The sequence below is a fragment of the Lactuca serriola genome, chromosome 6 (genome assembly GCF_051521515.1).
Source record: "Lactuca serriola cultivar US96UC23 chromosome 6, Lser_US96UC23_V15, whole genome shotgun sequence".
In the NCBI taxonomy this organism is placed as follows: domain Eukaryota; kingdom Viridiplantae; phylum Streptophyta; class Magnoliopsida; order Asterales; family Asteraceae; genus Lactuca; species Lactuca serriola.
In genome coordinates this window covers 31,904,022-31,916,425 of record NC_136413.1, presented here as the reverse complement: position 1 = coordinate 31,916,425, position 12,404 = coordinate 31,904,022, and the positions used below count along the sequence as shown (strand labels likewise).

General features: G+C 37.4%; 1 protein-coding gene across 1 annotated transcript; it reads right to left on the bottom strand.

The window, feature by feature from the left end:
- Positions 1-1,158: 1,158 nt before the first annotated feature.
- Positions 1,159-5,848, bottom strand: LOC145058178 (nuclear pore complex Nup85-like protein). Its single transcript, XM_079006089.1, has 17 exons — positions 5,387-5,848; positions 4,888-4,990; positions 4,701-4,811; positions 4,448-4,603; positions 4,286-4,342; positions 4,078-4,197; positions 3,795-3,995; positions 3,603-3,713; positions 3,493-3,530; positions 3,249-3,405; positions 3,068-3,169; positions 2,932-2,988; positions 2,707-2,853; positions 2,576-2,646; positions 2,253-2,340; positions 1,589-1,645; positions 1,159-1,493 (listed from the first exon to the last, which is right to left on the bottom strand). The coding sequence occupies exons 1-17, from the start codon at positions 5,779-5,781 to the stop codon at positions 1,299-1,301; spliced, it is 2,166 nt and encodes a 721-aa protein (XP_078862215.1). The 5' UTR covers positions 5,782-5,848; the 3' UTR covers positions 1,159-1,298.
- Between the last annotated feature and the right edge of the window lie 6,556 nt (positions 5,849-12,404).

Sequence of the window (12,404 nt, the reverse complement as noted above, 5' to 3'; positions counted from 1 at the left end):
ATTTTTCTAGATAATACTTTTCAATCAAAACACCACCAAATGTGCATTAATAAACCGATTTGAAGATTTGTGAAAAAAAAATCACAAAACAATCATCTAAACCGTAAAATAAAATTATGTTACATAATACATATGCACTAAAAAGGGAAATGACATTGTAGTTTTAGGTTTTGCTCTAAATGTTCCCTAAATATTTTTTTGACTTTATGACAGCATAAGGTGGGTTTTTTTTCCTTTTTAAATAAACTTTTTTAGCTTTACAACAATTTTAGCAACCGTTTCTCTATAAATGTTAACCTTTGGCAGCTTTTGCAGCAGTTTTTACAACAGTTTCTATATAATTATTAACCTTTGACAGCTTTTGCAACATTTTTAGCAACAGTTTTTGCATAAATATTAACCTTTGACAGTTTTGGTAACACTTTCTACATAAAACTTATATATTGGTCCCTTGTATCTAAATAAAGAATATGCATATGAGCTGGAAAGATTATGATAAGGTACACCATAACAGATGCAAATAAGGCGACTTGTATGCTTAGGGATGTTGAAAAAAGTTGGAGATGTTTTTTTATGACGTACAAAGACTTGTATTGTAATGAATCATCTCAAGAAGAAAATTTTGAAGATGTGGTGCGTTGTGATGTTTTAGGTGTTTTCCTTAACATGGAAAACAACTTGGTTTCTATTGAAACCCGAGTTAAAGAGGTATTTGAGAGAGGGAAATGTAAGTATGTTATACAAAAGACTTTGACATTTCACAATGATGGAAACACACCATCATCCGTTTTCCAGTTTTTTCTAGGATGTCGAAATATAACTTCTATTATTATTTTTTTTATATTTTTTGTTTCTTAATAATCTTTCGATTTGTAATGTTTCTATCGATTTTTGAAATATATTTAGGGATACAAATATCTACAATGACACCCGACTCGACTTTATCGAACAAATTTGTGAACAACAATAATCAAGACGTTGGTTTGCACTTAAGATTGAGTTAGAAAATCTTGCAAAACAATTATAGACGAAATTGACAACATAAAAGATGATAAAATAGCATTCGTTAATTAATTTGTTGTTTACTTTCTACAAATGATAAATAAGATACTACTACTATCCATACATATAGATGTTGTACTTATACTTTTGGCAATGTTTTGATATAACTTGGGTGCACTTTTATATAGAAAATGGGGTATTAATGTGTTATAATATTCATGATTCATTATCTATTACATTTCACTAGATATTTTATGAAAAAAAAAAGTCAATACAATTGAAAACCTTGAAACAGATCATTCTTCGAGAATAGCACGCCCTAAATTAGTGGCGAGAGCCGTCCTAACAGAGCTGAGGGCGTGTGGTGGCAGCCCCACCTCCACAAAATCAGGGCGCAGCTTTGCCACTGTTGACTCTTGCAATTTATTCAATAGCAAGTTACATTGAGATACATTTAACAGAGGACCCTCTTGCCACGTCAGCAACTTCAACTGCAAATAAATAAATAAATAATATTAAAACTTTACACATATGGAAAAAGCGTTGTCGTTTTAGTCGGAAAAAAAAAATGTTATAATTTGCTCACCGAATCATACAAAAGAGGAAGCCAAAAGCGTTGTGGCGTAGAAGGGTTTTTCATTATCTGTGTCACAAAATAATAAGATTTAATTACATTTTTGATCCCTGAGTATAGTTGATATTTTGCAATTTTGATCCCAAAAAGTTTTCTTTTACAAGTTTAATCCTTATTTAGGGTTCTTATAATGTTTTCAGTCCATGTTTCACGTAAAATAACTATTTGTGGTCCCTGAGTATAGCTAATTTTTACAAGTTTGCTCCCAAATATAGTCACTATGAACATTACAAAAACTGAAAAAATAATTTATACTCAGGGACCAAAAATGTAATTTACTCCGAAAAGAAACATCATGGTAAAAGGATTAAAACAAATATAAAGAAAATTACAAATTTGGTCCCTGTGCTTTACTCAAAATTACATCTTTTGTCTAATTTTTTAAATCTTGCGTATGTCATCCTTAAGTTTGCATTTCATTGCAGATTTGGTCCTTATACTTTCCTCAAAATTGCAAAGATTTTTCCAATGTTAAATCCGCAACAAAATGCAAAACTAAGAACATCTTTGGAAGATTTCCAACATTAGACCAAACTTGCAAGCTTGAGTAAAAAACAGGGACCAAATTTGTAATTTACTCAAAATTAATATGTCAAAAGAGTAAATAATCACATACCGATATAAGGGATTCACCAGCTTTTCTAGCAGCATCAGTAGCAACACCATCTTGCACTTGCTGAAGAGACTTCTTGAAGTCCCTATACCTAAACACCACCAATTTTTTAATATCAGAAAAAACTTTTAGTAAATGACAGAAATGGTCCCTGTGGTTTGGTGAAAATGGCAGTTTCAGTCCATTTTTAATTTTTCTTTCATACATAATCCTCATGGTTTCATTTTATTGCGATTTTGGTCCCTCTTACTTGCACCGTTAGTAAAATGACTATTTTACCCCTATCCCCTTTCTTATAAACCAACAAAAAGCAAACCATAACTTACTTGTGTAAAAATTCAAGACCCCCTACAGTTCTTGATTCAGTGCCCATCAATTCAATTAATCCTTCCCATTGCTGCATATATACATAAGGTATTAATACAAATCATACATACATACATACATACATACATACCTCAAAACTTTCATCAGAGATTGACTTTCCAACAAAGTCAAACAACTTCTGAGCAATTCTATTAAGGCGAACTTCATCACGAGCCTGTTGTAGCCAGAAGATTCCGGAACCTTTTCTACCATGTTTCCAGTGATGCATTCCAACAATCTGTTAATATGTCATTTTGTTGTAAACAATTATTCAATAAAACATTTATAAAAAAAAACATTGATTTAATAAAATTACCTTCATAGCATTTGCACTCACACTATCAAGCTCATACAAACGACATATCTCAATATTCTGTTTCCAGTAGAAAAGTAATTGAACATTAAGTCAAAAAGTCAAAAAGTCAATACACTTTGAAGGTCAACGAGTCAACCTTGAGGAGAACTTGACTATGATATACGGGTTGTTTGTATAACAAAATTTCCAACAATCCAACTCCATGTTTCATACAAGATATTAAATATACTGGAGCAATCTGCAAAAAAAACAAAAAAAAAATTATAAAAAGTGAAATGTTGCGTTCTTTTTAATAGAAAAAAGATTTGCATACTCACTTGCCACGTCAGCGCATGAGAAGATAACACTTGAGCATAAACAAGTCTATGTGATTCCTCTATGCTAATTCCCCCTAAATTATGTCTTTCTTCTTTTAAAAGAATTTCTGCTTGAATATTGCCAGCTGTCAGTAGCTCTGTAGCATGTGCAATCATCCTATTATCACAAATAAAAAAAAAAAAACATAATTATTATTCGAAAATATTATAAAGTATAAGATTAAAAAACTACAGATTAACTCACCAGGGACCAAATGATTTTGAGCACTCAGCCAATATAACCTAAAAATAATAATAATAATAACAAATTAGATATCAAATAAATAATAATTTGTTGAAGTAAAATATTTTTACCTCTGTATTTTCTCCAAGAATTCCAATTATAAGACTCATGAGCTTATGTGGAGTTGATATAGACTTTAGCTGTATGCATTTTTGAGCTAAAACATGCATACTTTCTAAACCCTGAATATAAAAAAACATATTAATGTGATGATGTCATTAATCTTTGAACCAAATTATGATTTAAAAATAAATATTACTAACCGAAGTAAAGGGTCTGATATATAGGAAATGAGCAATATATAGCTCTACCCAATGACAGGTGGCATTAGTGAGAGTATTTATGTTTCCCAACATGATTTGAAGCAAATTTTTTAGGTTTTCTTTTGTCTGATTATGGCTGCATTGAAGCCAATATGCACTGCAATCCAATTTTGTAATTTGTGCTCTCCATTTTTCCCATGCCTGATATATAAATATATATATCCATATTTATTAAAAGATTATTTAAAAGTTAAAACATTGTTTTAAACATAAAATGTTTTACCTTCATAAAATCAGACTTGTTGTAACAGCATTCACCTAGCTTTCCATCTGGTAAATCCACACGCATACGTGGCATTTTTGATATTAGAACAGCAACTGCTTCCACAAGTCCATTCTCTGTCTGTATAATGAGAAATGACGTAAATGCCCCTACACTGAGCTACATATAACTCTTAACAATAACAATGTTACTTGAGTTGAATACAAACCTCACGAGAACCTAGCTGATTAAGCTGATAAGATCCATGCAAACGCAATAACTTCACCTAAAATTAAAACATTATTGATGCTTTTAACTTTTTATGATTATGATTTATTATAAATGTTAATTAACCTTTTTGTGGTTTAACTTATAAGTATGTAAAACTCACTACAATGTCTAGCCAACCAACTGAAAGTGCTGAAGAAATTGCTTGCCAATATGCAGCTTCATTTTCAACTGTCTGTATATTAATAAGTTGTGCTTGAAATTCCACCAATCTCAAATGGACAGTTGGCACTTGTCCAGAGAACAAACTATCATAATCCTGAGAGAATCAGAGAAGTATTATATTCATATTCATAATGAATAAAAAGATGATTAAATTCATTGTAAAAGTTTAGACTTTAGACAAGTATACTTACAGTTAACCAATCAACAAGCTGTTCAGGGATCCAAGACTGAGATTGTTTGTTGGCATAGAATATTTCAAGGAGCTCCCATGCAGCTTTCAGTGAGCTTGGCTCCTCATCAATCTATTGTGAAGATTTTATAAAGAAAACATAAAGATTAACAATTTGATGAAAAGAAACAATTCAAGAAAACAAATACCTTTAATACTGTCTTTGGATCTTCAATTAACGAGGTAGGTCTGGACTTCCTGTTTCCTAAAAGGGAATTTATTTCCTTGCTGTACTCAAGAACATATTTTGACCTGATTACATGAAGTGAGACAACAATCTATAAGAAATGACTTCCAGGATGGAGTAGATTAACAATCAGAAAGTAAATTCGAATGTCCTCGAGATTTTGACCTGATTCCCTCACTATTAATGTTGAAAAATCAAGTACTTGTTCTTCAATTTAGAAGAAAATCAAGAAATTTTCAAAATTGGGGATTTCACTCCCCTTGTTCTAATTCTAGAATTACTAAGTTATTAAACCTTCCTGCATAGATACTCACAAGACATTGTTCTTATTAATCGAGCTAAGATCATAAAAGCGAATGCTCTTATCAATTTTCGAACTTCTCCATAATTTTATCAAATGTGCAGGGTTATTGCCAATATATACACTAAGTCACTAAATTTATCATATGCAGTATGATTACCATTCCAATTGGGAAGGAGCTGAATGCTGCAACTCCGACAATGCTGCCATGGCGTTTTTCTTATTCTGAAGATGCGCAAATGGAGACACTGATCCATAAACAATTCTACGCCACCGCACAGCATCATTGACTTCACTGTGGACATCTTCTCCACTTAGCTTCAACTCAACTACTTTCCCGCCAACTTCAGCTTCATCTTCGATGGTGTTGGTAGTCTCAGGTGACCGGAAAACCGACACGCGTAACGAGTTACCACTTGACCATGAAATTGAGAGGCGAGGAGTGATTGGGGGTTTAAGGCCGTGGTGGAGAGGGTAGACTGCAGGAGTGTGGAGCTCCGGGGAAAAGGGAACGAGGGAGGAAGAATCGCCGGAACCTGTAAGAAGGCCTGGCATTTCGCCGGGGATGTGAAAGTTGTGAGGTTGTGTGTTTTAGGGCTTTGAAGGGTTTAAACGGTGTTTTAAGTTTATAAAGCGGCAATTTAACAAAGCTCACAAAAATAACGAGAGACCGGTGACATGATAAAACAATCAATTTTCCTAATATTTACAAACAATTATATATATATATATATATATATATATATATATATATATATGTTTTATTGACATCTATTGTGCGGACGTGTGAGCAATATTATTCTGTGAGAATGACAAAGAAAATATATTGTTTGATAATGTGAATACGTTCAATCTTAATAACTATTGTCGTTATCACGCATTCTCCTTAATTAAATCGTCTATAAGGTTATTATAGACTTTTTTTTATTATTATCATTCTGTTAGGATGTTTATTGAGTCGTATTTTGTAATAATGAAAATGAGTAAAAAACGATGCATAAGAAAAAAAATTAATAAGAATTAATGAGAATGCATGGAAATGACAATAATTGTGTGAGGTTAAAGGTATTTACATTACTAAACAACTTATTCTTTTAGTGATTCTCACAAAATAGCATTTTCCACACATCCACACAATAGGTGTTCGTCCACATTATAACCTAGCTATATATATATATATATATATATATATATATATATATATATATATATATATATATATATATATATGTGTGTGTGTGTGTGTGTTTATGGAATATGTGGTTGTTATATACCTAAACTTATATATAGAACCATCTTAACTATGTAGTTTTGATCTATATATATATTCAAACAAATCATTGATGTCTCATTAATTATTCTTCCTTAATCACGTGACTTACTAAACCAATCGAATTTATGTTCTTTTTTCTTTATTGTGTCTAAGAACTTAAAGCCTTAAAAGTCATAACCATTTAATCTACAATATTAAATTTTAAATGAAACATAATAAAATAAAAGATAAAAGAAGAACATGCAATAACTCAATCAAGCTTTTCACAAATCATTGAATATAGTTTTTCAAGTGAATGACAAAAAGATAGAGTTATATTCGTTAAAAACAATGAGTTTTACTTTCCCTACAAACTTCAATGATTTATTTGCAATAAAAATATATATAATTGATTTTTTTCAATCCATAATTTAACTCGATTCAATGGTATTCTATTAAAAAAAACAAGAGAAAATGAAACTGGATTTGTGTTTATTTAAAACTGCATCGTTTAAAATGTTCTATACCTAAGCTTAAGTACATGGTAGGTGGGAGTGGTGGTCATATGATGGAGATGAGTGGTGGTACATGGTGAGTTGTGGTGGGGGAGGGTGAAGGGTAGTAGTGACGGGTGGTGGCGGTCGTGAATAGTGGTGTGTGTGTAGGTGGGAGTGATGGTTATGGTGGGTTGTGGAATGGTTGGTGATGGTGGTGTTGATTGGTGGGTGATGACGGGTAGTGGTGGCGTGTGGTGATGTTTGGTGTTGGTGGTAAGTAATGGTGGTAAGCGGTGATGATATGGGTGAGTAGTGGGTAGTGGGTGGTAAGCGGTGATGATGTTGGTGGTGGAGACGGTGGTAGTGGGTAGTGGTGATGGTGATGACGGGTGGTGGAGATAAGTGGCGGAGACGGGTAGTAGTGTTGGTGGTGGTGGTATGTGGGTGGTGGTGGTTGGGGGTAGGTGGTGGTAATGATAATTGTGGTGGGGTGATGGTGACAGGTAGTGGTGGTAGCGGGTAGTAGTGATGATTGGTGGTGGGTGATGAAGGTGGATGGTGGTTGGTGGGTTGTGGAGGCGGGTGGTGATGGTGGTGGTTTTGGTGGGTGTTGGGTAGTGGTGGTGGTGGTGGTGATGGGTGGTAGAGGCGGGTGGTGGTGATGGATGGTGATGGGTGTGTGGTGGTGGTGTATGATGGTTTTGGTGGGTGATGGATGGGGTGGTGGAGGTAGGTGGTGGTGTTATTCGGTCGATGGTGATTGTGGTAGGTGGTGGTGGTCTTGGTGGGTGGTGGGTGAGGGTGGTTGTGGCGAGTGGCAGTGATGGGTAGTGGAGGCGGGTGGTGGTGGTGGGTGGGTGGGGTGGTGGTCATAATGGTGGGTGGTGTATGGGCGATAGTGATGGGTGGTGGAGATGGGTGGGTGGTGGTTGGTAGGGGTGGTGGTGATGCATGGTATTGGGTGATGGTTTTGGGGGCTGGTGGATGAGGATGATGGTTGGTGGTGGTGGTGGTGGTCGGTAGTGATAATGATGGTGGTGGGCGATGAGGGTGGTGATGGGTGGTGGTGACAGGTGATGGAGGCGAGTGGCGATGTTGGGTGGTGGTCATAATGTTGGGTGGTGGTGAGTGGTGTTTGCATAAGGGCATTGTAGTCAATTGATACAAATTTAAAAAAGGAAAAATCGAGATTTATGGGATGATTTTGATCTAAAAAATCTGATTTTTTTTTTCAAATTAATTCAATTTCAAACGTAATTTGTAAACATAAACCGATATTATTCTCTCAGAATGTTATTTTGTTAGAATGATATTCTGTAATTCTGTCAGAATGCTATACAACTATGAACATAATATTATAAAAACATATTATCAACACCAATAATTTTTAATGAATGCAAATTTTATATAAAACGAAGTTTAATAGTTTAGAATAGGTAATTACATTCATTCTTAAAGAATACAACTATGAACATAAACTACATTCATTCCTGAAATCTCTTGCAAAAAAAATATTGACATTCTTGAAAGAATCCTCATTCACTTTCTTGTTTCATTTTTAGATGTCTTGTGTATGTTTGACCTCTAAACCACTTCAAAATATGCTAGCATTCTATAAGATTGACATTTCGTGAGATTGACATTCTGTAAGAATTGTATTGCATGAGAATAATTTTATACAAGGAATCTTTCCCATTAGGTCATCAAGCTATTCTTCAAGTCATTTCTATCAAAAATTCATTGCCAAATATTTTTTAGTGATACACTTGTAACAACTGCACATTAAACATATAACTAATTAACTACAATTCTATCAGAATACATCAATAATATTCTTACAGAATAAACTATTCTTTTGTAACACCGTAAATTTTCGCACAAATTTTTCATTTTTAAATTCACATAAATGGCATCAACACATTTCACAAAATCTCAATATATCAATTATCAAAACACGTGCTCATAATTATTTGAATAAAATCCAGGATCGTCGAAACACAACTCCATCTCGTGTGTACAATCAAGTCGGCGCCTTCCCGTGATTCTGAGAAGTACCTGAAACACATAACACATAACACGGTAAGCACGAAGCTTAATGAGTTCCCCAAAATACCACACACATCCCATTAGCCCCTCATGACTATACTTACAATAAGACCTTCCGGTCAATGTGTCTCAGTGGGACCCTCTAGTCCCATAACTCATATGGACCATCCAGTCCCTCAACTCGGTAACTCAATTAATCACAGTATACATATCACAACAACAATAAGCAGGATATCTCAACACACAATGTAACGACCCAATTTTCACGTCCAAAAATTTCATTTTTGATTAAGTGATTTGCAAAACATTTGTAACCAAATATCAACCGATCATAACATTTCATAAAAACATGTCTCGTGTCTGAAAACTGAATCGTAAAAACATAATAACGTCAGAGTACAAATCCCAGAATAACTCATAATGCGGAAAACAATGTGTGTATGATGTGCTGCTACCGCGCTAGCTCCTTCCCCTTCGTTGAAGAGGTACCTGAAACCAAAACTGTAAACTGTAAGCACGAAGCATAGTGAGTTCCCCCATCGTAGCACATACCATACAATCACATAGTATTCATACTGTCGGGCAATTATGGGGTGCCCGACCTACCCGGTACGACCATTCTGGGGTGTCGTCCCACCCATGCGGCCATTCTGGGGTGCCGTCCTACCCATGTCAAGCCATTCTAGGGTGTTGACCTACCCGTCAGTCCTAACAACCGAACTTGGAGACTATTCCCCTCCTATTACCGCTATCACATATAACATATCATGCCAGCATATAAACATATCAACATATATTATCAGACATATTTGGGGTGTCTGACCTACCCTTCGGTCCTAACAACCGAACTCTACTACTATCACATGTAACATATCATGCCAGCATATAACATATCAGGTAGTATCAAACCTAGATTATATCACAAAGACAATCATCTAATCATACAACTCCTACTGGTGGGCCGGCATTGTGGCTGTAAACCCACCGCTACTGGAAGGCAACTCACCTCGTAGTAGCTTCTGATCTGTGCGGGAATCCTCTGACTGCTGCCGCTGCTGCTCCGGAAATCCTCCGCTATAATTCCCACAAAACACTTAGTCATACACTGCTAACTGACCTTAGGGTAAAATGGTCATTTTACCCCTACTAAGTCGAGGTCAAAGTCAAGGTCAAAGTCAAGGTCAACTTCCAGTTGACCTGACTCGCCGAGTTGGCTCACCAACTCGCCGAGTCCCTACCCTTCCATTTGTCCTTATACCCGACTCTACTCGTCGAATTAGGCAATGACTCGACGAGTTTTCCTTCTAAATGAACAGCGACTGAATCTTCATCCGACTCGCCGAGTTGTATGAACAACTCGTCGAGTTCATCTTCATTTGATAAATAGGTCCTACCCTTGACTCGCCGAGTTGTATGAACAACTCGTTGAGTTCATCTTCATCCATAAGAAGATTTCCTTGGACTCACCGAGTCTGTTCATGCACTCGCCGAGTCCCATGAATATCCCGAACAATGGCTTAGTCCAGAACGTTGGGTCACTCCCCGGGACTCCCTAAAACCTTTCCACACTCAACTGGGTCCTCTTGACCCTCAACTGATTTGGGACACAAGCTTGGACTCGCCGAGTCTGTTGCATATTCTCACTAGATCTTCGATTTCTGATGCGCAACTCTTGATCAAAGGATAGATCTATGCTCCTAGGACCGTTCTAGCACGTAAAGTTACAACCTTTACGTGCTTGCATGGGACTTTAAGCTCAAAAGGTCCTAAAACAAACCCTTGAGTTGCATGGAGCCTTTCTTGGGTGGAAAAGCACCCCCTTTCTGCTTTGTGACCCTTCAAGGGTCCTAGATCTGCACCTTCATCCCCAACCATGCTTGAATTCATGGTTGGCTAGCTAAAATGGCTCATAAAGCCCTAAAACTCCACCAAAATGGGATCTAACAATTGGAAGATCAAGGTACAGACTTTTTACCTTGAATGAGCTGCAAATGATGCACCAATTCGGATCCCCTTCAGTCCTTCCTTGTTCCTTCAAGCTTCTCTTCCTACCTTGGATCACAAACACACCAAAAACTCTTCAAATTCTCTAATTTGCTTCAACAACGGCTAGGGTTTGCTATGGAGGTTCTCTGGAGGTAAATGGGACGAAAGAGGCCAAGTTAAAGTGTTTAAATAGGGTGTCACCCTCGGATTAGGGTTTTTGTCCGACCAGTACCTACTCGCCAAGTCCGGGACCCGACTCGCCGAGTCCATAGCTTTAACCCCGCCTCTTGTCCCACTTCTACTCGACGAGTTAGTCCATCAACTCGCCAAGTCCAAGGCCAAAAATGAAAATATTTAAAGAGTTAATCACAAAGAATACGTACCAAAAACCAGGTGCTACAAATCTCCCCCACTTATTTTAGACTTCGTCCTCGAAGTCTGCTGCTCGTTCCTGAAACAGCTCGGGGTAGTGCTCCATCATCTCTTCCACCGGCTCCCAAGTCCACTCCGACCCCTTCCGGTGCTGCCATTTCACCTTCACGAGTTTCACCCTCTTGTTCCTCAAATCCTTCGACTTCCGGTCGAGAATTGCCATTGGCCTCTCAATGTAATTCAAGCTGCCATCAACCTGGATGTCCTCCAAAGGCACCACTACGGTGTCGTCCACCAGGCACTTCCGCAGTTGCGAAACATGGAAAGTGCTGTGGATCTGACTGAGTTCGGCTGGCAGATCCAACATGTACGCTACCTTGCCCACCCGGGCTACAACCCTGAATGGTCCAATGTATCTTGGGCCCAACTTGCCCTGCTTCCTGAATCGGATGACGCCTTTCCAAGGCGACACCTTCAGGAGAACCATATCTCCGACCTGGAACTCCAGGTCTGAACGGCGCTTGTCGGCATAACTTTTTTGCCGACTCTATGCAGTCTGAAGCCTACTCCGAACCTGCTGAATCCTCTCGGTCGTCTTGAGCACCACTTCGGTGCTCCCCATGACCCTTTGCCCAACCTCTCCCCAGCATATCGGGTTTCTGCACCTCCTCCCATACAACATCTTGAAGGGAGGACGGTCGATACTCGCATGATAGCTATTATTATACGAGAACTCCGCCAACGGAAGGTAGGTATCCCAGCTACCTCTGAAGTCTAAAACACATGCCCACAGCATGTCCTCTAGAATCTAGATGGTCCGCTCACTCTGACCATATATTTGCGGGTGAAAGGCGGTGCTAAAATGCAGACGAGTGCCCAGCTCGTCATGGAACTTCTTCCAAAACCTAGAAGTAAAGCGTACATCCATGTCTGAAATCACGGAGACTGGCACTCTGTGCCGCGCCACCACCTCTCGAATGTAGATATCGGCCAACTTCTCTGCCAAGATACTCTCTTGGATCAGT